Source organism: Nymphalis io, chromosome 18 (assembly GCF_905147045.1).
Source record: "Nymphalis io chromosome 18, ilAglIoxx1.1, whole genome shotgun sequence".
In the NCBI taxonomy this organism is placed as follows: domain Eukaryota; kingdom Metazoa; phylum Arthropoda; class Insecta; order Lepidoptera; family Nymphalidae; genus Nymphalis; species Nymphalis io.
Genome location: NC_065905.1, coordinates 9221171 through 9246132, shown reverse-complemented (window position 1 = coordinate 9246132; position 24962 = coordinate 9221171). Strand labels below are relative to the sequence as shown.

General features: G+C 33.1%; 1 protein-coding gene across 3 annotated transcripts; it reads left to right on the top strand.

Annotated features, from left to right (window-relative positions):
• The first annotated feature begins 2298 nt into the window (after positions 1-2298).
• Positions 2299-23920, top strand: LOC126775403 (uncharacterized). 3 transcript variants are annotated; one of them, XM_050497294.1, is made up of 9 exons: positions 2299-2728; positions 6025-6199; positions 8184-8250; positions 8327-17144; positions 17646-17752; positions 18026-18211; positions 18329-20532; positions 21247-21696; positions 21807-23920. In XM_050497294.1, the coding sequence occupies exons 2-9, from the start codon at positions 6033-6035 to the stop codon at positions 23143-23145; spliced, it is 13338 nt and encodes a 4445-aa protein (XP_050353251.1). In that variant the 5' UTR covers positions 2299-2728; positions 6025-6032; the 3' UTR covers positions 23146-23920. The 3 variants fall into 3 exon arrangements, with proteins under 3 accessions (XP_050353251.1, XP_050353253.1, XP_050353252.1); XM_050497296.1 differs by lacking the exon at positions 2299-2728 and adding an exon at positions 3100-3159; XM_050497295.1 differs by lacking the exon at positions 2299-2728 and adding an exon at positions 3312-3709.
• Positions 23921-24962: the final 1042 nt, after the last annotated feature.

Sequence of the window (24962 nt, the reverse complement as noted above, 5' to 3'; positions counted from 1 at the left end):
CTTTTTATCTATCATATTAACAAGAAATTTAATTCTAATAATATAATATATCTTTTTATGTATTATATCTCTCATATTCGTTATGCGCGTCGGAGTATAAGTATATACGAATATTCAAATCACAGGAATGGGCTTATCGAAAGCACAAGTTTTATTTCCATTATTGAATTCACATTTTATTTCTTCTATTGGTAATTAAAGTATATATAGTTATTAATAGGAAAATACAATATTGGTCAGAATTGAACCTGCAAATCGCCGCTACACGACCTAGTCGCGATTAAATCGCTTGACGGCCTTACCTTTAAGTCATTGAGGCTTTGAGTCCGAATTGATTAAGATATAGAAGCCGGTAGCCGAGATGGCCCAGTGGTGTACGAACGCGTGAATCTTAACCGATGAACGTTTCGTATGTTTAATTTCTGTTTATAATTCATCTCGTGCTTTACGGTGAAGGAAAATAATAATAATAATAATAAAATCATGGAACATTTTTCACACACAGCCATCTGATCCCAAATTAAGCTTGTACAGAGCTTGTAATATGGAAACCAGACAACTGATATACTACATATACTATTTTTCTTTTATAAATACATACTTATATAGGTAATTACACCCAGACTCAAGACAAAGAGACATGTTCATGCACACAAATATCTGTCCTGGGTGGGAATCGAACCCACAACCTTCGGCGTGAAAGGCAAGCATCCATCAGCCAGCTCGTCAAAAATATCGTGAGGAAACCTGTATGTGTATAATTTCACCGAAATTCTGCCACATGTGTATTCCACCAACCCGCATTGGAGCAGCGTTGTGGAATAAGCTCCAAACCTTCTTCTCAAAAAGGGAGAGGAGGCCTTAGCCCAGCAGTGGGACATTTACAGGCAGGTACTGTTGATATAGAAGTTTACTAATAAAATCGGATATAGATTTAGTTTACTTATTTTATGCCTACAAATAAAAAAAAATATCAAACTTTTATATACATACCTACTTATTTTAAATTATAAGCAAATTGCAACGTAACCAAACTGTTAAGCTGTTGTGTGTTGTTAAGTTATTGTTGATAGCGAAAAAATACAAAACCTCTTTCATACATTACATATTTTTATATGGGTTTAAAGTTACGCGCAACTAAACATTATTTTGCGTTTACACGTACATTATTAAAGTTCTAGAATACGTTTGTTTATTCGATGAAAACACCTAACTCCTACCCCTCTTAGCACGCAGGGGATGCCGCGGGCGGAAGCTTGTACGTTATAAATATCCAGTTTCAATCCTATAAAAATTATTATGACTAGTGTTCGCCCCAGTGCTCGCTAATACCACCATAATAACTATAAAAAATGAGGTAAACAACATAAGCAATAATTTAAATAATAATTATTCGCTTCTAACTAACTTATAACAAGTTCTATTGTATCCTTAACTGTCATAAGTTTTGGTTTACGTAACTACCTCTAATTTATAAGTTGATTATAAATATTTCTTATATTAAAAACATAAAGCGTAATACTGCACAACCTACGTATAATGTATTCAAGACTGCTTATATTCCATGTAACGTGTTTACTGTTCCAACATTCAATATGTAATAAACAGGAAAACAGATATTTATATATCAAAGTATATCTGTTATTCGTGATGACGTATTTTTCTTCGGAATTAATATAAAGTAGTAAGATTACATTATCTAGGCACGAATACATCAAATGGTTTTTTATTTGAACTTCTAGATGTATATAAATGAAAAGGACCTTGTGAAAACGTGTTTAGTAGAATAGAGTAAATCTTTGAATTATGATTCTAGTAAGGTTAATATATATTCACTTATAACAATATCACGAACAACAACACATTTTATCGATAATAGGGAATTTATTCGTATTTATTTATTGCCAACAGTTATTCTTTAATTATTGCCTGACGAGCTTGTATGATAGAAATGGAATATTATGTATTAAAGCAAAAACCGTTTTACTGTTTGCGACCTATATAAAATGACAGGCAAAATTTTTTTTTCTTTATCTGTAGTGTTGCGAAGAAGGTTACTATGCCTTTTGTATCTACGATTCACGATAAATCAATTGTATTACGTAATTCACGATTTAAAACACTACAAAATAGACTAGTATTAAATAACACACAAATATAGACGATATAATAAGATATTCACACACGAGTAGGTAAAAGTTTCATTATTCATTTGTTGCTGGTTTGTATAAACTCCGTAAAAACAATATACGTCAAGAAATAAATTTAGAATTAATTTTATTAGCACATTTTGTATGGCGAGCGCAGCTAGCAAACTACGGTCATTATAATCATATATCATACGATTTCAATTGTTACTAGAAACTACTACGAAAGTAGTGAGTGTAATAAGACCGCGTAAGGTATATGGTACAGGAATACGAGCACTCGCGGAGCACGTAACTACACTGGTGTCCGGACGACGAATGAATTTTACATCGGCGTCGCTAGCTTGGCGGTGGGGCGTGAATGCGTACTATCTTCATCGACCACTGCATTCCGGTCCGCAAACGACGATTCACGAACAGTGTCGCCGAGGCCCGACAGGCGAACAAAGAAACGTTATAGGGTCGCCGTAGAACTTACATTTTACATTGAAGAAAAAATGTACATAGACCGTCGTGTGTTTGTTGGCCGTGCCCAAATCGTTTGCCAATTGACTTATTAAGTTTTAGTTTAGCTTTAAAAGGTTAGTGACAATTTGTTTAAGTAGATTGTTCAACGTTTCCGAAGGCGTGGTGGAAATTGCCGTGCATGCAATGGCGTGCTTCTTTGTCGATATTACTTAATATTGCGTCATATAATCAGTAAAATGAAAATAAAGTGTCCATATTGTACAATAAAATTAAAAATAAAGGTCATTAAAATATTAAAGTAGGCTGTTATACAAATAGGATAATAATCACATTAATGTGAAAAATTTACTACTTTTTAATGTTTTATTAAAACTGCTCAATTTATACTTTTCAATTACAAAATAGTCACATTTACCAACATCAGATGACCAATATTATCATTATAATAATAAAAATCTAATATAGTTATTTTTCCTTTTGTATTCGTATGCAGCACAGGCGGATCTGCAAGTATTTCATAACTTAAAATGATTTGGACGCTAAGGTATGTTTTAAGTAGAAAATAACAAACATTTTCATCGTTTATGTAACATTACCCGTTAGATTTATGATTACCTACTAATGAATAAATAGTACAATTTTATGTATCTAGATATGATTAGGATGTTGTATAATTACTTTTTAGAAAGAAAGCTAAGTTATCTAAATATTATTATATACAAACCTAAGGGATTATTGTTAAATAAAATAATTTATATTGATTATAAAATACAAAATTGTCCAATCTGAACAAAATTATGTGTATACAAGTTATGAGGGGAAACTTTATGCGGGGCGTCGCCCCGGGTATCAAATTCCTGGTTTCTATGGTATGTAGCCGAAAGAGCAAATTGCATGTTCTTAACCGCGCGCAAAGAGCGGGATAGCATTCGTTCGAGGAAACATGGGAGGCCGCCATTTTGTCGTTCATTTTACTCGACGCTTCGAATCTGAGGGGACACGAGCGAAGGCGCTGGCGTGGCGGCGTTCCTATTTTGTTAGGAATTAGGTTTCAAAAAGTTAATGTGATATTACTATTACTTTATATTGAAAAGGTACAAATAATATACTTATAAATTCTTAAGCTGTACTCTTCCAGCATTCGTTACAATTTCGGACGCGAGTGTGATTTATTGGTTAAAACGTTCGTCTTGAAACAAATGATTTCGTATAATGAAGTGCTCTAAAGAAAATTTGATAAAATCTGAAAAGTGATAAGATATTTTAAAAATAGCTTATTATTTTTTTGTGATTTGTTTGAAAAGTACGTTGAATTAGTAAGTGATTGATTTTATAAATCTTTTATTTTTCCTACAATTTAAAATTGTTTTATTGTTTACATTAAATATACAAATTCCTAAATCATACGGTTCATGTGATGATTTCGTCGCTAAATTGGAATTAGCGACGAAGGTTTTCGTTTCCGACTAATTTGCGAAGTGAACCGATGATTGCCGAACATTTCAACGTTGTGTTGGCGCACTTAAAAATCTAATCAATAATTATGATTGCCATTTAAAAAAAAATATATTGAATAATTCGTTAATTTTTTAACATATTTGTTAAAAAAAAGCTTTTGTAGAGTATTCTATGATTGGCCTGGTTTTTATTATTTTAGATTAGTTTTATTTTAGATTGATTTTACATACGACAATTATATATTATTTTGTAAATTGAATTAGTAAATAGAAATAATCAAGTATTATTTGAACATTTTAGTATACTTTTAACGTCGAGTGTGATTTTTCTCTTGTTCTATCGATTTTGACAATTTTACGATTGCTCAAAAGAGTGTATTGTTTCACGGGTTCATATACTTGCATATGTACGCATGTACGTGTGTTTCTTTATTCTACATTAACTTAATTACTAACCGGATTTTGATGTATGGGATACCGATGGAATTCTTACATCATCCCACGTGACACTGTCCATTATATAAATTTCTTTTATTTTTTATTTTGTTTTTTGCCGATCAGTCTTCTTTTTAAATACAGTTTTATAAAATATGAAATAAAGTCGGTTGTTTTTGTTGAATGTGGGGTGTACGAATTGTAAACAACACGTTTCAGTGGTACCTTTCGTACTGTTGTAGGGCAACTTGAATACGAAGCGGGTTCGTCTGAAAATAAACAGCGCGATTTACTCAGATTTAATAAGTATATAAGCTTAATAAGTATATAAAGTTGTGATTTATCATATTTATCACAACTTTATTCATAAAGCACTTTCTTTACGTCGGCGAACGAAGGTGCGACCGTTCCGTCGGTAGTGTTTCCGTCATATAACTCAAATAAATGTAACATTGTTGTTTAACGACTTGTTTTACATAATATATTACTATACTTGAATAGCCAGATATGTTTGTACATGATATACTATATACATAAAGCTTTATTTTAAATTCGGAGGACTATATGTTCAATATGCTGTAATTCAATGTTTTTTTTTAATGAAGAAAATGAAATTAGTTAAAATAAAATTTAATTTTAAGTTATATCAATATTGTGAATATATTTTAAACTGATAACGTCGACCGTTTAATTCGTCAAATAATTAAGGATATGTAGGTTAAATCATAAATGAAAGAAAAAATAATATATGTATTTTATATGTCAAGTTGTTTATTTTATGTAATTCTATCTGGCTTCATACAAGTAATTAAATAATAGTCATTAGACCTAGTACGCCCAGTTTCCTTCAAAACTATTTAATACCAACAATGCCTTTAGTACTTTTTATAAGGCTTAATAATAATAATATTTACTATATAATTTAAAAAAATCGAGGTACGGTTTCTTTCACCTTTGTTTTTTTTTAATTGACGCGGTAGATGTTTTATTCAATTTTAACTAAAATTGTTCTTCGTATAAGAAACTTACTAACCATTGTTTTTAAAATATAGCAAACCTTTACAATTATTGCTGTATTTATTGCTAGCGTCCATCAGAAAAGTGCCTAGGTCATTGTTTAGACTACGTTGATATAATCGGATATTTCTCAACAAATAACCTATGTTTAACTTGAAAGTATATATTATATGAGAATCTAGGAACAATAAAAAGCAACTCTGTATTCTTACGTGGCAAATAAATTGGTCAATTGTCATATTAAATATGATACTGGTAGACATTTACGGTCGATTGTCCATTTGAGTTAGTATAGTTTGGTTAGTTTGGTATTGGTATTAAAAGTGTGATTCTGTGCACTTATTCTTTAAGGTATTTTAAATGCCTATTCTACGTCCAGCTTTATAAACTTTACTTAATACTTAATGTTGGAACTGTCTCTTTTCTTTGACTTGATTCTTCCTTTACACCAAAAATGGGATATTTACTTAAATTTCTTTTAATTATTGGTTCAATTTCAGCCCTAAAAATGGATATGGAATACGATCGAAAGTTCGAGGAGATGAAGAAATACATTCCATTTTTGGAAAGTATGATCAAGAGACTGGAAAATACGAGTTCAGTGTCAAATCCCAGACAGGCACAGCTCGATAAGATAAGGTCTCTAAGAGATCTTCTTATGGACAAGAAAAAAAGGTACGAATGATAATTATATAATATTTGCATTACATAGCTTACTTTTATGTACCTATTTAATCCTAATTTCTTATTTCGATTTCTGAATCTAACTTTTAAATTTAATCTAGCAGCGTGGCAATGGTTTTATAATGTTACATAGACTATTGACTCATGTATATTTCATTAACTACTTTTTTAATTGACGAAGAAAAATAATCTGGGGCTGAATTCTACTAAACTATAACGATTACGATACGTTCCCGATTTCATTCCGATCCAACTTTGACTAATATTTATTCTAATCGGAACCGAATCGATATGATGTTAACATAAACCGTTATATCAAAGCCAAAACTTAATTGTCAAAGTATATGTCAATAGTCGATAATTAAATTAAAGAATAAGAAATCGAATAAACGCAACGATCACGCTTCGATTCGATTGCGATAATTTGACAATTTGTTAGTAGAATTGGCCCTCTGCCTAATACACCTACACCTTGTCTGTACTAATAAATGAGACGTTTTTTGTAATGCCCTAACTGAAAAAAAAACCGGATAGACCAATATATATACCAGAAGATGTGGTGCGTTTCTGATTATGTTTTAGTATTAGATCCTTACATATGAAATTGGCGTTTTGTACGGGAGGAACATATAGTAAATTTTTATTGTAAAATATATGTAATTATTAAAAGTATGCACCGTTGTTATCTATGCACTTTTGCCATCTCATAGGTAGTTAATTGATCCCTTTACTAAAAAAAACCATGGGGGCGAGAATCAACAAACTCTTTGAAAGCGGTTTGGACTGCCGCATTGGAGTTGAATTTTTTTTCCTTGTAAGAAGTTGTCCGAATTCCGGAAAAATGGTAATCTGTTGGAGCAAGGTCCGGGGAGTAAGGTGGATGTCGCTGAAATTCCAATTGTAGCTCATCTAACTTAGTGGTTGTTTGTTGTGCAGTGTGTGGTCTTGCGTTGTCGTGTGGCCTAGAGCGATTGACCAATCTCGGTTGTTTAGCAGCTAGTTCTTCCTTCATGGTTTGCAGTTGCTGACAATAGATATTTGCCTTAATCGTTTGGCCAGATTTTAGAAAGCTGTAGTGAACGACACCGGCGCTAGTCCACCAAACACTCACAAGTAACTTGTTCTGAGTCAATTTTCGTTTAGGGCAGGATTTGGCTGGGTCTCCAGGGTTCAGCCATTGCGACGAGCGCTTCCGATTATCGTACTGTATCCACTTTTCATCACAAGTAATGATTCGATTTAAAATCCCTTCATTATTGTGTCGGTTGAACAAAGTAACACAACAGTCGACGCGTGTTTGCAAGTTCGATTCACTCAATTCATGAGGTACCCATCGTTCAAGTTTTTACTTTCCCGATTTGCTCCAAGTAGATTAAAACAGTTTTATCACTTACCCCGAAGCCTGCAGCTATCTCTGAAGTGCTTTGTGATGGATCCGCTTCCACAATAGCCTTTAATTCTTAATTTTCCACTTTGGTCTCCGGCCGTCCACGGGGATGGTTCTGAAGGTCGAAATTTCCAGAACCAAAACGTTGAAACCAAAAACGTACCGTACTTTCTTTTGCGACACCAGCGCCGTACACATCATTAATCCTTCGAGCTGTTTCTCCAGCACTGGTGCCACGGTAGAACTCGTACTCGTAAATATACCGATATTTCATGTTTTCCATTGTGCGGTAATAAGCGACGCCAAAGAAAAAAAAGTAAAGAGGAAAAAACAAATTAATGACTGTTTTAAAAACTCAAATGTACCAGCTAAGGGAATTTATAAATTAGAATTTGGAATTCTTAACCAAAGAGGAGATATTTCAGATCAAAGTGGTCAGTACGACAAAACGCTAATTTCATATGTAAGGACCTAATATATGAAATTATTGTATAAGTAGCTGCGCTGCGTAGTTTCACCTGCTTTAAATTTGAATTTCATTTGATATAATCAAATATTTTAAGTATTATATTATAATGTCTGTTACAGAATGAAAATGGAAAATTTACTAAAGTGTGAACAAGTTTTGATTAATTTATACGAAAAAGTAGAACAGGTTAGTTTATAATTACAAATAAATGTAGTGTTGTCCCTAATATAATTCTATTTATTTATTAATCTATTTGTTATAGAGAGATTCATTGCCAGTTCCTAAAAGAGATGTCAATACTTCTCAAAAAGATAAAGCCGATTTACATATAGTCAGAAACAAGCTTAAATCAGCCGTGATAAAATTACAAACAGAAAGTGTAGAAACTTTACCAGAAATCGCAAGAGCCAGTGAAACTGAAGAAGTGTGTGAGCCGGGCAGTAAAGAACCTGCATTATTCCAACGAAGACCCAATAAAACATCCATGTCACCAACGCGTCCTGTTCCTAATAAAATTAAAGAACCGTCTCCTCAAATGTCTAAAAGAAATTATACACGGGTTTTACTTTCGCCAGAACCAAACCAAAACAGCTGGTCTACTGAGGAAAATTTATCAGAGAAACCACTTTTTAGTAGACGATCACCGAAAAATTCAGCGCGCCGACGCTCACCTTCTTATCATAAAAAAGAACGTAAAAAACTTTCAAAATGTAATTCGAACTTAATGGAGACCAAGGATCTTAATATTACTTTAAATGTACCAGAAGAAAGCTTAAACTCATTAAATACGAAAGACATTTTATCTAGGATTATAAATTGTAGTGATAATGATGTAGACATTGATACATTGCGTGAGTTACGGACGCAAATCCTCGGTGAATTGAAGGAAACTGGGGCTAATGAAGATATATCTGATTTAATTCTCAAATCTTACAAAAAAAAAGCTATCAAGGACAAAAAAGCTGAGGAGATCGAAGAAGGAGAATTGTCTGATAGCGAAAGTGAAGCAATCGAAAGTATATATGGCAGCTTAGTTATTGTGGATAAAGAAAAATCAATAAATGTGTCTAATAAAATATCCAATGAAGAACCACGTAAAATACAAATATGCCTTGTTATTAACTCTGATAAAAATAAATTGAATTCAAATAAAGAAGAACAAAATAAAATATTACCTGTTGACTCACCTGATTTTGAAACATTCAGTAACAAAAAGCAAAGTGAAATTAGAAAAGATCCTATTTCCAAAGATTTAGGAAAAATTACCGACGAAAGTGCATCAAATATTGAACAAATCACATCGGTTAAATTCGAAGATCAAACACAGGAGCAGGTTGTTGCTAATTTTGGGACGGGAAATAAAGATTCTCAAAAAGACGAAAGGAACGAACAACAAGAAATAATGGAAAATGAAATTAAACCGCAAATGAAAATTGTGAGAAAAGAAATCGAAGTATCTAATTTTTATAATTCAGTAGTTGAACCAAATGAAGACGTCAATAAATATTTGCCTGAAAATCAATCGAGCAACAAAATTACGCAAAAGTCATTTAGTGAACAAAACATTGGTGATAGTTGTGAAAATACAAACGTACCGAATAAAACCAATGAACAAAATTCAAATGTTGAAATACCTTTACTAGAAAACACGAAAAAAATATCAGAAATTGATATTTTACAAGCTTTAAAAAAAGAAATACTAAGTGAAACAAATAATGTTCTTAGCTCAGACACAGTTACACCAGCTTTACACCAACCCAAAATAACAAAAGTAGGTAATGCTCACGAAATAGGGTCTAAAAAGAGAATATCAATTGAGAATTATAAAGCTAAGACGAATACTCCTTTAAAAAATATCCTTGGCAACGAATCATCTTCTACCACGAACAAAGATGATATTAATAGGAAACAGAGTTTGAAATTGACGGAGAAGGAGTGTGAACGCTTTAATTTTCCATCTAAGTTAACGTTAGGTGAAAGCTCGGACGATGAAGATAAGTCTCCTTTATCTGCGGGTGATATTTATGAAAATTTAGCCCCTAAATCACCTGATCACGAGGATTTTGCAGATACGGGTATCAAACCACCGATAATTATTCCAAGTGATCCTATTCAAACTACTGTTGTGAATTCAGAGACCGATGTAGATATGAGAAACATTATACCAGCTTTACAATCTAATTATAACTCTGATGTCCCTAATGCTTTTGTGTTGAGCACAGAAAAGGATAAAACTAAAAACAATGACAAAGCTATAAATCCATTACTAGATCCAAGAATGAAAAAAGATATGGTTAATCCTGAGAGTCCAAATCCATATATAATTAATATTGACAAAACATCTCGATCAGTGTTAAATTACGGAAATTCTACTTCAAACATAAATGTACTACAAAATGTGAACTCATCGTTAGTAACAAATGTTAGTACAGGTATAAACAGAACTATAATGTCACCAAATTTATCAAATGTGACGCCAAATATTACGCCAAATATGGTTTCTAATTTGGCACCAATGATGACTCCTATTAGAACACAGAATATACCAAATATGACTCCTACTGCGAGATCCTACGATATGACACCTTCCCGTCAAACAATTGATAACGAGGATTACTCTAATCAAAAACATGTGTATGCTCCCATGTTTCCCATTGTTGATACGCGGGATCATATTGAGAAACAACAATGGGATAATATGGATAATAATGGAGTACCTTTTTGGGAAGATCCCCAAACCATTTCGACTCACAGAGATACGGATTATAGGGATCTAAGAAAAAGAGACGGTGATTTTATTCCTGCGTTCGAACATTATAGAAATAGCCCCAGAAATGATCGATATAGCTTTGACAAAATAGATCCATGCCATAGAACAGAGTGTTCAACAACTGCAAATCATCCTTTTGGGCGATTAGATTGTTCAAAATTATCAACTTCTTTTGGGAAAATGGATGCCCCTATGACACCAGTTCATCCCTTTGGCAGATCTGATTGCCCATCAACCCCATGCCATCCTTTTGGGCGGTCTGAATGTCCATCTACCCCTAGTCATCCTTTTGGACGACCAGATCCTTTAATTCCTATACCGTTTGTAAGACCCGATTTTAATCTTATTACAAATCAATCATTTGGAAAACCGATTGATCAAAGGTTCAAAAGAAGTTCGGACTATGATATGTATCATAACCGTGACAACGATAGGGAGCATGGTTTTTTTCAAGATCGTAATTTCAATTCGAGCTCATATAAGCCTGATCAAAAAAATAGAAATAACAATCATGATTCATTTAGAAAATACCAAAGAGAACAAAGCTTAGGAAGAAATGAAAGGAATAAAAACTACGATAACAGCTCTCGTAATTATAAAGACTCACGTCGTGAAACCAGTGTCGGACGATATAATAGAGATTATGACAACGATAGAGGATATACGAGGAATCATGGTTCAAGCAACAGGAGTTATGATTACCGTCAACAAAATGAGTTTAAAAACAATGATAAAAACGATCGACGTAATTATCAACGTGAAAAAAGCGTTAGCCGGGTGACTTCCCACTTATCAACAAAAGATTCTACTGTTTTACACTTACTTCCCAAAGAAAGCCATGTATCGGTTCAACACCACTCTGACAATTCTTTTACTATTGATACAAGTGTTAATAGGACATTTCAAGAAAATAATCACAACAGATTACCAAGTTTTGATGCTCGAAGACAGCGCGCTGCAAGTGTTGGAAGAATTTTAGCTCGCGGTTCGAGTCCTCACAAGGTTGTCAATAAAGAGTCAAAAATTGTGTTACATAATTTCGAAAATAAAAATAAGAATTTTCGTCGTGCATGCAGTGTTGGTAGGGAAATTAAAGATAGTAAACTTGACTTCAAAGACATTAAAGCAGACTTAAAATCATTTAGATTGAAAGGGGAATCAAGGAGGAGTAAAGAAGAAACTAACAAAGAAGAAATTAGAAAGGTTACTGATGTTGTCAGAAATTGTGACGCCCGCAGTAAAAAGGAAATTAATAAGAGTCATAGTAAGCCCTGTCAGAGCTTTGCAAAATATTCACCGAGACAAAATAATAGAGATCCGAGAATGCGACGGGAGAATTCACATCAAAATAGTACTAGGGATAATAGTAGATTTAAAACAAAAGATTCTAAAAGTTACGGTATTGTATATTCTAATGATAATATTACGAAGGGAACTATACTAGGTCAAGGGTATGGCGTAAAAAATTATAAAATACCAAAAATAAAACGCCCTCAAGAAACTGTTGTAGACAAAGAAATCAACCCAAGCAAATTGACAAATAATGAAAATGTAGAGGTATATAATAAAATTGATGATGGTATAAACAACTTAAGTAAAAAAATAATCTATACAAACGAAAGTAATACAACAAGGAATAAAATTATTGATTCTAAACATAATCCTAAAGAAAGCAAAGCAGAACTGACAAATAGTCAGAAAGAATCTAAAGGACCGAAATGTGATTTAGATGGGTCAGGTAAAGTGAAAGTGGTATTGACGGAAAACCCTAAAGCAAAAGATGCTCACGATATTAAACAAAATAAAAGTGATGAACAATCAATTGACAGTTGTAAAAAACAAGAAATAGAAGAAGAAAATATTACAAATCAAATTGTAAACACATCAATTGATAATGTCGAAAAACGGATAACAAGATCTACAAGTAAAAGCTTGTCATTGGATTCTTCGTTAGAAATTTCTCATGTTAAACGAATAAAAAGAGGAAAAAAACTTGTTCATGAAACAGATTCGGACGAAAACATTAAAAAAATAAAAAATACGGTATCTGATAATTCAGCACTATATAAAGGAACAAATAATGAAAAGTTGGATGATATTGGGCAATATAATGATGTGACAAGTAAAAAAGAAGATACAAATTCTCAATGCGTTTTAAGCACAACAAGCGCTAAATCTAAAGAAAAAAAAACTTCTGGCATAGAGTCCGGTTTCGGAATGGATGAACTTGAAATATTTGCAGATAATATTACATCAGATCCTGTAATAGATAATATAAACGATTTAATAGCTGACTTGGATAATGATCTGGATTCTTCTAAACCTGTTGATACCAATAGTAATTTCAATAGAGAATTAACACTTGAAAATATGCTTGAAAATATAACAAGTCCAGAGGATAATGAAAAAGTACTAGACACAGTTGACGAATTACCTGAAAAAATTGAAACTAAACCAGATTCAGTCATTTCGTTAGAAAATAAAAATGATCCAAAATTATTTTGTCATAATGAAAAATCAGAAACTTATTCAGAAATAGAAACAAAAAATAATTCGATCACATCAATGGTCGAATCAGGTCCAAATAATATTAAAAGTGACCTCGATCAAAATAGCGATTCACAACATAAAAGTGATTTAATAAAATTGGAAAAGAATCAACCTCTTACAATTGAAAATAATAATGACGTGTCTGAGAGTCAAGATGAAAATATTAAAAATATTGAAATGGAAGACAATCACGACAACGACGCCATTGTGTCGACTTCGGAAGAAGCACAAAAACAAAGACCAGATGCGCAACTAACAAGTGAACATAATGATCAGAAAAGCATTGTTCAAAATAAACCCGATAGTACAATAAATAGCAACGTTACTCTAGAAATATTGGATTCTGATCAGAGAAACTTACCAGATAGCACGAATGAAATAAATTGCGAAATGAATTCTGTGATAAGTTCTAGCCACAATAGTTGCGATAAAATTAATGAGCTTAATGCAGACACAAATTCTTGTAATACACCACCACCAAAAGAAAACATAAGTAAACTGTTATCAATAAAAATAAAAGAGTTACTTGGTTTATTGGGAGATCAATCTAGCGAGAATGAAAAAATAAAAAAAAAAATAGAAAAACTTAGTGAAATTGTTTCGGACGATGAAGAAAACTCAATTGACAATGAAATGGGAAATAAAAAAAGTGATTTTCAATATGAAAAATCCGATGACATTGGAAATATTTGTCCATTTTTAGAGAAAGAAAAGAAAAAAGAAATCGAAAATAAATGCATAAATAATACTGAGTCATTAAAGCAAAGTGCAGACGATATAAAAGGTTCAAATGATAAAGAAAAATGTACTTCAAAAGAAAACAACTTGGTTTCGGAAATAAATGAAGAAAGCAGAGATGACATGGCTGTTGCATCATCAGAAAAAAGCAATGAATCAGACAATTTAAATGAAGATAAGGATAAGAATTCCATCGTGCCTGAAGTAAATAAAAATAAAATTAACGAGCAAGATGTTTCATCTTCTAAAAAAACCCAAGTAAATGCTAAAAAACCTAAAAAAGGTAAAAAAGGTAAGAATATACGTACGGTAGGAGTATCTAATGAAGAGAAAAGGTTAACACGTTCAGATGCTGCAAATTTGCGCTTTGATAAACAACCCACTGTAAAAAAACCATCTAGGGAATTAAAAAAATTGCAGGAAGATATAAGAGAAATGTTTATAAGAGATGATATTTTAGGTGCCACAGGTATAAGAATGTGTCGCTTAGCAAAATTAGTAGACGAAACTAAGAATCAAAAAGATGAAGTAAATAATGAAATTGGTGCCCAAGAACCAGTAGTACTTCTTAAAAAATGTAACGATTTGAATGTGTCTGACGATATTACTACTCCGGACAAAGTAACGAAGACAAGGACAGCAAAAGGAAAAAAAAGTATTTCGGAACAAAGTACTTCTATTGATACAGATAATCCAAAAAGTAAAATTTTGACTGCAAAACGAAGTGAAATGAGTAGTTCATCAACAAATATTAAAACAAACCTAAAAGACAAGATAAGTGACGTAGATCCATACGTATTTGAAATGGATTCTGTTAATGAAACTAAAAATTCGAGTGATAATAAAAATGATAACGATACCTCGGATTCGGAAAATGAGTCTGTATATTCTTCCAAGAGTTTTGGAAGTACGGAGATACTAGCTGAAGTAAAAAAAAAAGTAAAAAGGAAACGAACTAAGGGATGGAAGGCGGGAATAATAAAACCAAAACATAAGAAGAAAAAAATAGATCGTCAACCAGACTCGGTATGTTTAATTGATAATAGTGTAGAAATTTTAAACAAACCTGTCACTGTGCCTGTTACCGATTGTTTTACGGACAGGAATTATTGCTTTGATAAAAATCTATCAAGGTATGAGTGTCGGTTATGTTCTTACAACGGGACAGACATAGTATGTCATTTTAAGAAAAAACATCCTCATTCTGAAATACCACTGTCAAGAATGAGCCCCGCTGTGGCATTGGAGGCCATCAAGGAGTCTGAAAAATTAAATTTTCAAGTTATTAGTAAAGTATCATCGAAGAGATATATATGTAGGTTCTGTTTTAAAGAATTTGGAGGAAAGAAGCCTGTTTTAGAATCATTCTTTTGGCATGTAGTTAGCATGCATACCGGTGAATACAAACAACTTTGTTCTGAGTGTTTAAATGTGCAACGATGTCCCTTTAGTTTAGATATTCCTCCACCTCCAAAAGATATTAAAGGTCAACTTCTTGGTTACGTTTGTGAGAAATGCAACTATACACAAATTTCTTTAGAAAATCTAAAAAGTCATGTTATAATACGACACAATGATGAACAAACTGCAGTTTATACAATCAATTTATCGGTTACCGCTAAAAGTATTATAAACAGTATGTCGACTGAGGTTGATGGCATACAAAATACCGACCTTGAAAATAGATTGCCTCGTGTTCTGAGAAGTACTCGATCCAATCAAAGTATTGGAGAAAGCGGTGATGTTAGAAGTGATTCAACAGATGACTGTAACCAAAGCTTAAAGAAAGAAAGTACTAAATCTGAAATTGAAAATGTGGTTAAAACTAGCAACATTCAATCTAAAATTACATTTGAAAACGACAATACTGATGAAATATCAAATTATGACGATATTGAAATTTCTTCGGTTAAAATTGAACCATTAAATGAAAATCAAGAAGATGTAAATTTTGACAATCTACAACTTGAATCAGAGCATGCATCATTTGATGCAACTTTAACCGCTGAAAAGGCGGTAGAACCTACTAATTCGAACGATATTTTTAATTATGCTCATTTCAAAATAAAATATTCTGCATCTGGATCTAAGGAATACATCTGCTGTATTAATGGAAATGATTTACACTACAGGACAACACTTTTGATTTCCTTTAAGAAACATGTTCAGTTGAAGCATTCAGAAAAGTGGGATGGTTATTGCTTTATATGTAAAGTTATTGTAATGCCTCAAGGAGTACATTTATTTAAAGATTGTCTACAACATTTTTTGGACCAACATATTGATAATTTTCCAGTTATGGAAGAAATAACTGAGAAATCATTACCTTTTAGTGAATCTAACGTTTCCAATGAAACCAGTTGTGAAAACGTAAATACTAAACCCTATATTAACGTACGTCCTTTATCAGAGCTTATTTCACAATCCTGCACTTCTCAAACATCCGACGCAAGTTCTTCGTCATTACCTGTCATTGAAAGTGTAATAAGCCTGGGAACTATTGAAGTATCTCGGCCTAGTCCTTCTTATCCAAAACCAGAGACCATTGAGGTTCAAAAGCTGTTTAGACACGAGGAAGCTCAAGCTGAGATAATGTCAAAGAAGCACCGCATCGTCTTAGAAGCAATGATGTCTCACGTCAAATTAGTGAAAGTATTCAAATGTGCTGGTCGCTTTTGTTCTTTTACAACGGATAGTGCAGAGGATGCGCTTCTCCATGCGTCAACGCATACACGAGTTGGTGGAGAAGATTCACTAAAATGTGCTTACTGTGACTTTGACTCTTCTAGTAATGCAATTGACTTGATAACACATGTGTTTAAAAACCATGGATGCTGCCAATATGTGTGTGGTATGTGTTTTTATCGAGCAGCAGCAAGCCAGTTAGTTCATGCTCATATTAAAAGAGTTCATACAGAAGTGAGTACAGTTAAAATTCTACATACAACATTGCAAACAGCTCCAATTAAAGAAGATAACATTTTGTCACGCGAAGAGGCTGTGCCTTACTACCTCTGTTGTGGTAGGTTCAACTTACTCTACTATATTAACAATATATATATATATATATATACATTTTTATATATATAAATAATGTAAATAAAAAAAGACAGCTAAGAAAACTCTTTTTTTTATATGCTGCATATGAGCATACGGGCCACCTGATGTAAGTGGTCACCAACGCCCATAGACATTGGCATTGTAAGAAATGTTATGAACATAAAATAAAAAAAAAAAAAAAAATGTTAACCATCGCTTACATCACCAATGCGCCACCTACCTTGGGAACTAAGATGTTATGTCCCTTGTGCCTGTAATTACACTGGCTAACTCACCATTCAAACCGGAACACAACAATACCAAGTACTGCTGTTTTGCGGTAGAATATCTGATGAGTGGGTGGTACCTACCCAGACGAGCTTGCACAAAGCTCTACCACCAGTACACCCATAATTTACACTACTTAGTAATAAATTAAAATATTCCACCGTTAAAGTGTTTAAAATATTCTTCTCCGTTTCAGCTAGTAGCGGTTCTGATGCTCCTTGTAAGTTCAGAACATATACTCCGGGGAAGTTTTGTGAACATTTACAGTTACGACATTCTACTGCCACCGAACATTCTTGTTTTGTATGTATAATATTATTCCATTTTATTAACTTTATTGGCATTTCTATATAATTTACTTTCCTTTTTGAATTAATTTTTTGTTAGATTTGTATACAAATGTTATTAGTACAAAGCTATTCTTATCAATTTTGCTAATATAGGTATGTGTTTTGGGGTATTTATTTTGCTTGGTATGTTTTTTTTATGAGGACATATGACATCAATTGCAATTCTTTCGACGCATATTTGTTTAATGAATTTCATTAACTCTTCAAATTTATGTTATGTTTTTAGATGTGTCCAGCTACTTTATCAACCCCAGCTGACTTAATACGGCATTTAAAAACCCACGGATTAAAGTTGTACCAGTGCACTTGGTGTGTGTTTGGAGCTGATAATGAAACGGAATTACTTGTACATGCATCAGCTAATCACCCGGATAAACACCCAAAAGCCTATTTAAGGATTATTACTAATAAGGTATTGAAGATTTATCTTTTCATTCATTATTTTTGAATATATTTTTAATATATAGCAAAGGTATCATAATTGCAAAATAGTAATCTCATTTTCTATCATCATCACTATCTATTGCAGGAAGGCACATCGGAATTCAGAGTTTTGCCGCTGGCACATTTAAACAAATCTGACATACCAGCAATTGAAGTCACTCCAAGCAATATTAAGGAAAATCCTGTGAGAGAAGCTGAAAGATCAATCGAATTGGAAAAACTCATAATACATACAACATTTATGACCGAATCCATGACAGACGAAACAGAGGTGAAAACGAAAACTACTGAGAATGAAATAACTTGTATGGATTCAAGCCCCCAAGTGAACGAACCACTTTTGAAAAATATGAACTTATTAAAAGAACCACAAAAGAGAATGGTCACTCCACCTCCTCAGACTATAGGCACTGAAAATGCTCCACAGGAAAATCAATTAACCCCGATATTGAAAACAGAAGGAATTGAAACGACTCCTGAAAAAAAGCCTTCATCTGATCCTAACATTGTATATTGTTTGGATAGCGAGGAAGAAGAAAGCAGTCCAAATTGTATTGATTTATGCAATGATCAATCGTTAAATACACAAATTAATAATCAACATATTCAATCAAAGACATTACCGCTATCAGAATTATTTTTGTGTGGAAAATGTAATGTTACTTATAAATGTGGCGCAGGTTTTAAAAAACATGTTATGGCCTGCTACAGTCAAATACCTGACCCTATCCAGTGCGCGCATTGTCCAATGAAAGTAAAGAAAAAGCATATTGTGGTCCATTATACAAAAATACATTCAGCGGTTTCCCGGTGTTCATATCCCTGTTCCAAATGCCCGGAAAAGTTTATTACTCAGGCCCAAGTACGAGAACATGAACGAAATTGCCATTCTATGAATAGTTCTAATAATATATTGAATGTAGATAAAGCTCCTCTAAAAACACAAGTCAAACCGGCTTCAATGGGCAAACGGAAACGAACACTAGTGGGTAAAGAAAAACCTATAGAACCTCCAGAAAAAATTAAAAGATTCGGGCCCAACGATGTCAATCTCTTACCGATAAATCCTATTCTAGACGGTTCTATATTCTGTTCTCTTTGTGAGTTCAGCACTAAAGTAAGACTTAATATGGTGAGACATTTGCAGCTTCATGCTGAACAACAAATCGTTTCTCAAACTGCTCCCGTTAATCCGGTGCCGCATCTAGAAACAAACGAGAAGCATTTCGACAAGATGCTGAATCTGGCTTCAAGTTCTATAATATCTCGAACTCCAGATAAGAGCAAAACTGATAGTAATCCCACAATCACACTCATGATACCTCCAGAGGCCGCGTCTCGTTATCCGAAATACGTTCCCGAAAAACATCGTCACACATGTGGTGCCAAAGGTTGTTCTTATATATCGGTTGACGAATCTATGTTTAAATGTCATTGGGAAACGTTACACTCCGGCACAAGTGATTATCGTTGTGTCCATTGCCCTCCGCATCAGCATTTGGATACATCTAAGCCTTTGTCAGCCGTTCGAATTATAGCTCATTTAAAAATGCATGATGCAACATTATATGCCTGTTCGGTGTGTTCATATTACCATTATAAACGTCAGATCCTCGAAACCCATTTGAATGATATTCATAAAGCAATTGGACAAGTAATGGTGGTGAGAGAAGAAGGTGTTACATTACCAGTAAACACATGCCAAACTCAGGTATCAGCTCCTACAATGGATTTAAAACCATGGCAATGTGGTCTTTGTAAATTTAAGAGCTTATTGTGTCCCGAAGTTGTTGATCATTGTGCCAAAATACATAATTCTAAGATGCAATATAAATGTGCCTATTGCGCATTTAAGACATCTAATTCTGAGAATATCACTAAACACCAGAAAAAATCACATTCGGATAAACCAGAAGAGATTTTCTATTATTATTACCGAGAAGGTTCTGTGCCAGCGGAGCCAGATGGTACACCAGTATGGCAAAAGCAATGCCAGAAATATGATCTTTCAAAAAGCGCCATAAAATCTGAAGTGACGAGTGATGTATGTCTGACGCCACAAATTAGTGTCCCTATATCGAAACCTTCAACGATGGACTTAGATTTGAATTTGGTAAAAACAGAAGTTATAGAACCGGTTGAAGATTCAATAGATGAATTGTGTAGAGATTTTGGTGAATTTTGTGAACCGAATGGTCTGAAATACAAGTGTTCTTTGTGTAAAAACGTCGTAGAAGATAGTATCGACGCTATGCAATCGCATCTTTACGAAGAACTTAAATATAGAAAGTAAGTACTCATTTGTATGGTATATATGTATGTTAAAAATATCATCGTTAAATGACGATTTGCGTTACTTTTAATTAAAGAATTATTTTTGTAGAAATTGTGAAATATACATCTCTCTTACTGCACAGGATAAATAATTCTTTTCTTGGACAATATATACGATTTAACAACGCAAAGCGATTGCAGAAAACGTTTAAAATTTTTCACTACATTAATTATTATAAAATTAATATTGTAGGCCTGATGATGATGAGGTTTAGTTCCCAAGGTGTGCCCCTTGGGAATCAAACGATCACCTCTAGACAGTTTCAAATAATTAACTAATCAAGATAAACAAAAATTGTTGATAAATATATACATATATGGTATCACTTATTTTCATTAGCAGGTTCTACATATAAATTGTTGACATCCAATAAGCAAGTTTAATATTTTAAATTAAAGATTTCGATATTTAGTTACAGATGATCTTTTTTATTTATTTTAAAAACTGAATTTAAAGACAACGAAAAAGTACATTTAGTATGGTATGTAATATTTCATTTAACGAAACATAAAATGAAAAATTATATTGTACTAAAGTTGACAAAATTGTAAAAATTAATTTATGATATTATTATAGCTTAACATACCTATATATGTTATATATATATATTATAGTACTTAGTATCTACACCATAAACTTAGATATTTTAATAAAAATTTAATTTCCAGATGGGGTTGCAGTATTTGTTCATACAAAGCTTTCCACAAGGCTGGCTTAAACGGTCACATGCAGACCGAACACAGGCAAAATAAAGAACCCATTGCTTTGCAGGTGGATAAAAGAGTTGAGACATGGGTTGCTAAACTCTTGGAATATCAAACGGAACTTATAGAGAAGAATAAAGAAAACCTTGCAAAGCAAAAGGAAGAAATATATAGGACTGCACCGGGTCCATCCAGACCAAAATCTCCCCCTAAGCGAACGGCAGAATTTAATGAAATGAAACAATCTTCATCAAATACTGATGCAAAAAAAACAACTATGCTAGAATTGGTACGATTATTTGGACCGCTTGGAGCTTCGGTTAATATGTCGTTTTGCTGCCCCAAATGTCATTCTATATTTAAAGATGAAGAATCAATGAAAAATCACTTGGAAAGTGAATTGAATAAAATACGGTATGTGGAGTTTGTATCGTGTGTCTCTTTTGAAATAGCTTGTAGGTAAAGGTAATTTTGCTTTGTATTTAAAATATTATGGATAAAAATAATTACATTTTTTATTTCAGATGGTTTTGTAGTAACTGTTCTGTGACATATCAAACTTATCACGAAGCGCAATTTCACTGCAGAAGCGAACATCCAACGCAGAGCGCGCGGCCTGTGGAAGTGATCAGGGATGCCTCAGTTCGATCAGCTTGGGTCGATGGAGTTATCCGCGTACAGAAACTCAGCATGAATTACGTACCGCTGCCCTCCAAAAGTTTTGGTAACGATACCGACCATTCAGAGGAAAAATCTGATAATCCAGAAAACTCTTTACTCGTAGTCCTATATGAAGAAAAAATACCTACTCCAGAAGAACAAATGGTTCAAAGAACATCAGCTTTAAATACGGATAGCGATGATGATAAATTAGTCATTGATGAGCCAAAAGAAAGTCGAAAAGCGAGGTCGAATATTTGTCCACACTGTACTTACCAAACAATAAACGCAAGAGTGAGTCGCGCTCACGTGTTGCGACATTATAATTTAAGACCATTTATGTGTTCGTATTGTGGACTAGATGGAAGCAGAAAGGCTATAGAACAGCATCAAAAAAATGTTCACTTAAATCAACCAATAAAGTTAATATGCACGCCGATACCGGCAGAATCACCTCTAGATTTTTTGCAAAATAAATCTTCAAATTTGCACGATACAACAAAACTCGTATGTCTGGTCTGTCGAAATGCCTTTACAGAGGCCGAGGCGGCGGTACATTCTCACGATAATATCCCAACAAGCTTTGGCAAGAAAGGCGATGTTGTAGTTAAATGCAGTGTTTGCCTGACATTACACAAGGACATTAATGCTTACTTCAACCACCATCAAAGTGTACATAATTCGGCAAGTGTTAATTACGTATTTGACAAACTCTCAGTACATAATGAATCTAAAGTACCTAAGTCTTTAACAAGCAGCGATCAGAAGTTGTCTCTGTTAAGGGATAAAATGCGTAACGACTCAAGTTATAATTCGAAAGCCAGATGTGCAATAGTACCGAAGCTTCAAGAACCATTTCCAAAGGATGTCGTCATTGATTTGGACGACGAAGACGATGTAGAAACGGAAAGAGAAACCCCGGTCGTCTCACATTTACCGTCGAGTCGAAAAGTAGCTAGAAAATCAACCACAAAGTTACCGTATAAAAGGCCGTTTGCAAAAAAATCGACGACAAAACTGCCTTTCAACGTAAGTAGTGAGCCTCAGGAGTTTTCGTATTACGGTACTAGACCCTCGTATGATGATCTCGATGGTGTAACAACAATGATGACATTCTGCAACACAATGATGCCATTCACTTTGAAGAAATTAAGTGCAATCATAAACATCAATCCTGTAGTGGAGTTAGAAATGTTGAAATAGTGATTTATTAAGTGTTTCCGGTCACTTTGAAACTTGGTACGGAAATTCAATTTGTTGTTCTCTATGAAAAACGTAGCCAAATTATGATGGCAGTGAAATCTGTGATTTATTTTTTCATATTACTTATTAAAGTTCGTTCTAGAATTTAAGGTAATTGTTCGATCTAATACAAAAGATAAAGCATTTATATTTCGTTAAGATCAACTATTAGTATGTCGGTGTGTACCTTTAATGTAATACTAATTATTTTATTATTCATTATGATATTCGATTTAAATGTAAGAACAAGATATAAATAAGTTTAGACTCAAAATAGTTTTTAATTTACTGTTTACTGTGTAATCTTAAGGTTTAATAGTTTCCAAATTAAAATATACTTTTTATATACGTAATTAGTATATATATACGTAATTTCAGTTAAATTTTGTCGCCCGATTTTAATTATTTATTTGCCCAGGAACTAGATTTTTTTTTTCTACCCAAAATCAGTTACAACTGCAAATAAGTCATGATCATGACTAAAACTTGAAGCCCTCAGGGCGTGGACCCAGGTCTACTGCCGGAAGACATTTTAATTAACACGTGCGAACTAAGCATCAGCAAAACATTGCGGTGCACCGTACACGGCAGCGGCGCCGTGCCGTTCCACGGTGGCCGGTGCCGCACCGTAGAATTGGGTCCACGCCCTATCTAGTGAAAAATTTAGCATAGTGCTTAACCTAGAATGAGGACATAAGATCAACCCTATATTAATAAATAATAGAAAAACGCAAAATATTTGTTTTAATCTAGGAATAACAATAAAAATTCACAAGTACTATTACAATAAATATACTATATTTATATAAAATAAACTTTAAAAACATTGATTGTTCGTCGTCATCAGACATGGAGCTTTCGTCCAATGACGAGTCTGCTTAAATTTATCAATGGTGTAAGGCCATTACTCTTATAGACCTTTCCATTATATTAACTTGCAGCTTTTTACTCCTTGAATCGTTATCTCGATTCTCTCTCTTTTTCTTAGTCTGTTACCTGGAGGAGAGCGGAGCTAGTATGAAAGTTTTTTTTTTATTTTATTCCTATTGTTTAAACTCAATACGTTGTGAGTTAATATTTATTAAGCACCATATCTATGGGTTTTACACAAACCTTTAAATATGGTAAGTAACAAAAATAATTCAAGGTATAATTACTACTAATTATAGCATTTTTAACATTTGCTATTAATAGTGGAAACAAAATCGTGATTCAATAAAGTGCAATTATTAGTGTTTCTTAGCCATTTTGATTCTCCCAATCAAATTAGCACGTAAGTAGTTTCATTGAGGAATTAAGGAAAAGAAATTTAAATATGTTTGCCGACATTAACGTTATTTGCGTAAATCAATGAAAAACAGCCAACAATTGATAAGTAAATAACTAAAAATCTATTATTGACATAGTGTATAGATAATTTTATAATTACAGACAAAAATTTTATAGTTAGGTTTTTACCTAACTATAAAATGTTATTCAGCAACAAGACCGGTCATTGCAAATATAATAGAAGTTTTGGTTGCCTAAATTCGATAGGGTCAACCCTTAAATAGATTTTACAATAAAAGATAAATAAAAAGAATTTACAAACAAATAAAAACAATTTATATGAAATGAATAGTTAATAAAAAAACAATTATATAATTTTTCTTTACATTTTTATTTCAATAGATGGCGTTGGCGGTATATAACTGGCAGATTTGCTGGTATATCTGGTAGATGGCACTGACATATAATTATTATGCCGTAGAATAAATATGTAATTTTATATGAAAATT

Excerpts from the sequence above, each read along its gene's own strand:
- LOC126775403 (XM_050497294.1), top strand. The coding sequence starts at position 6,033 with ATGGATATGGAATACGATCGAAAGTTCGAGGAGATGAAGAAATACATT. Across the intron at positions 8,251-8,326 it reads TATACGAAAAAGTAGAACAG|AGAGATTCATTGCCAGTTCC; the intron begins GTTAGTTTATAA and ends TATTTGTTATAG. Across the intron at positions 21,697-21,806 it reads AGTGAATTGAATAAAATACG|ATGGTTTTGTAGTAACTGTT; the intron begins GTATGTGGAGTT and ends TTTTTATTTCAG.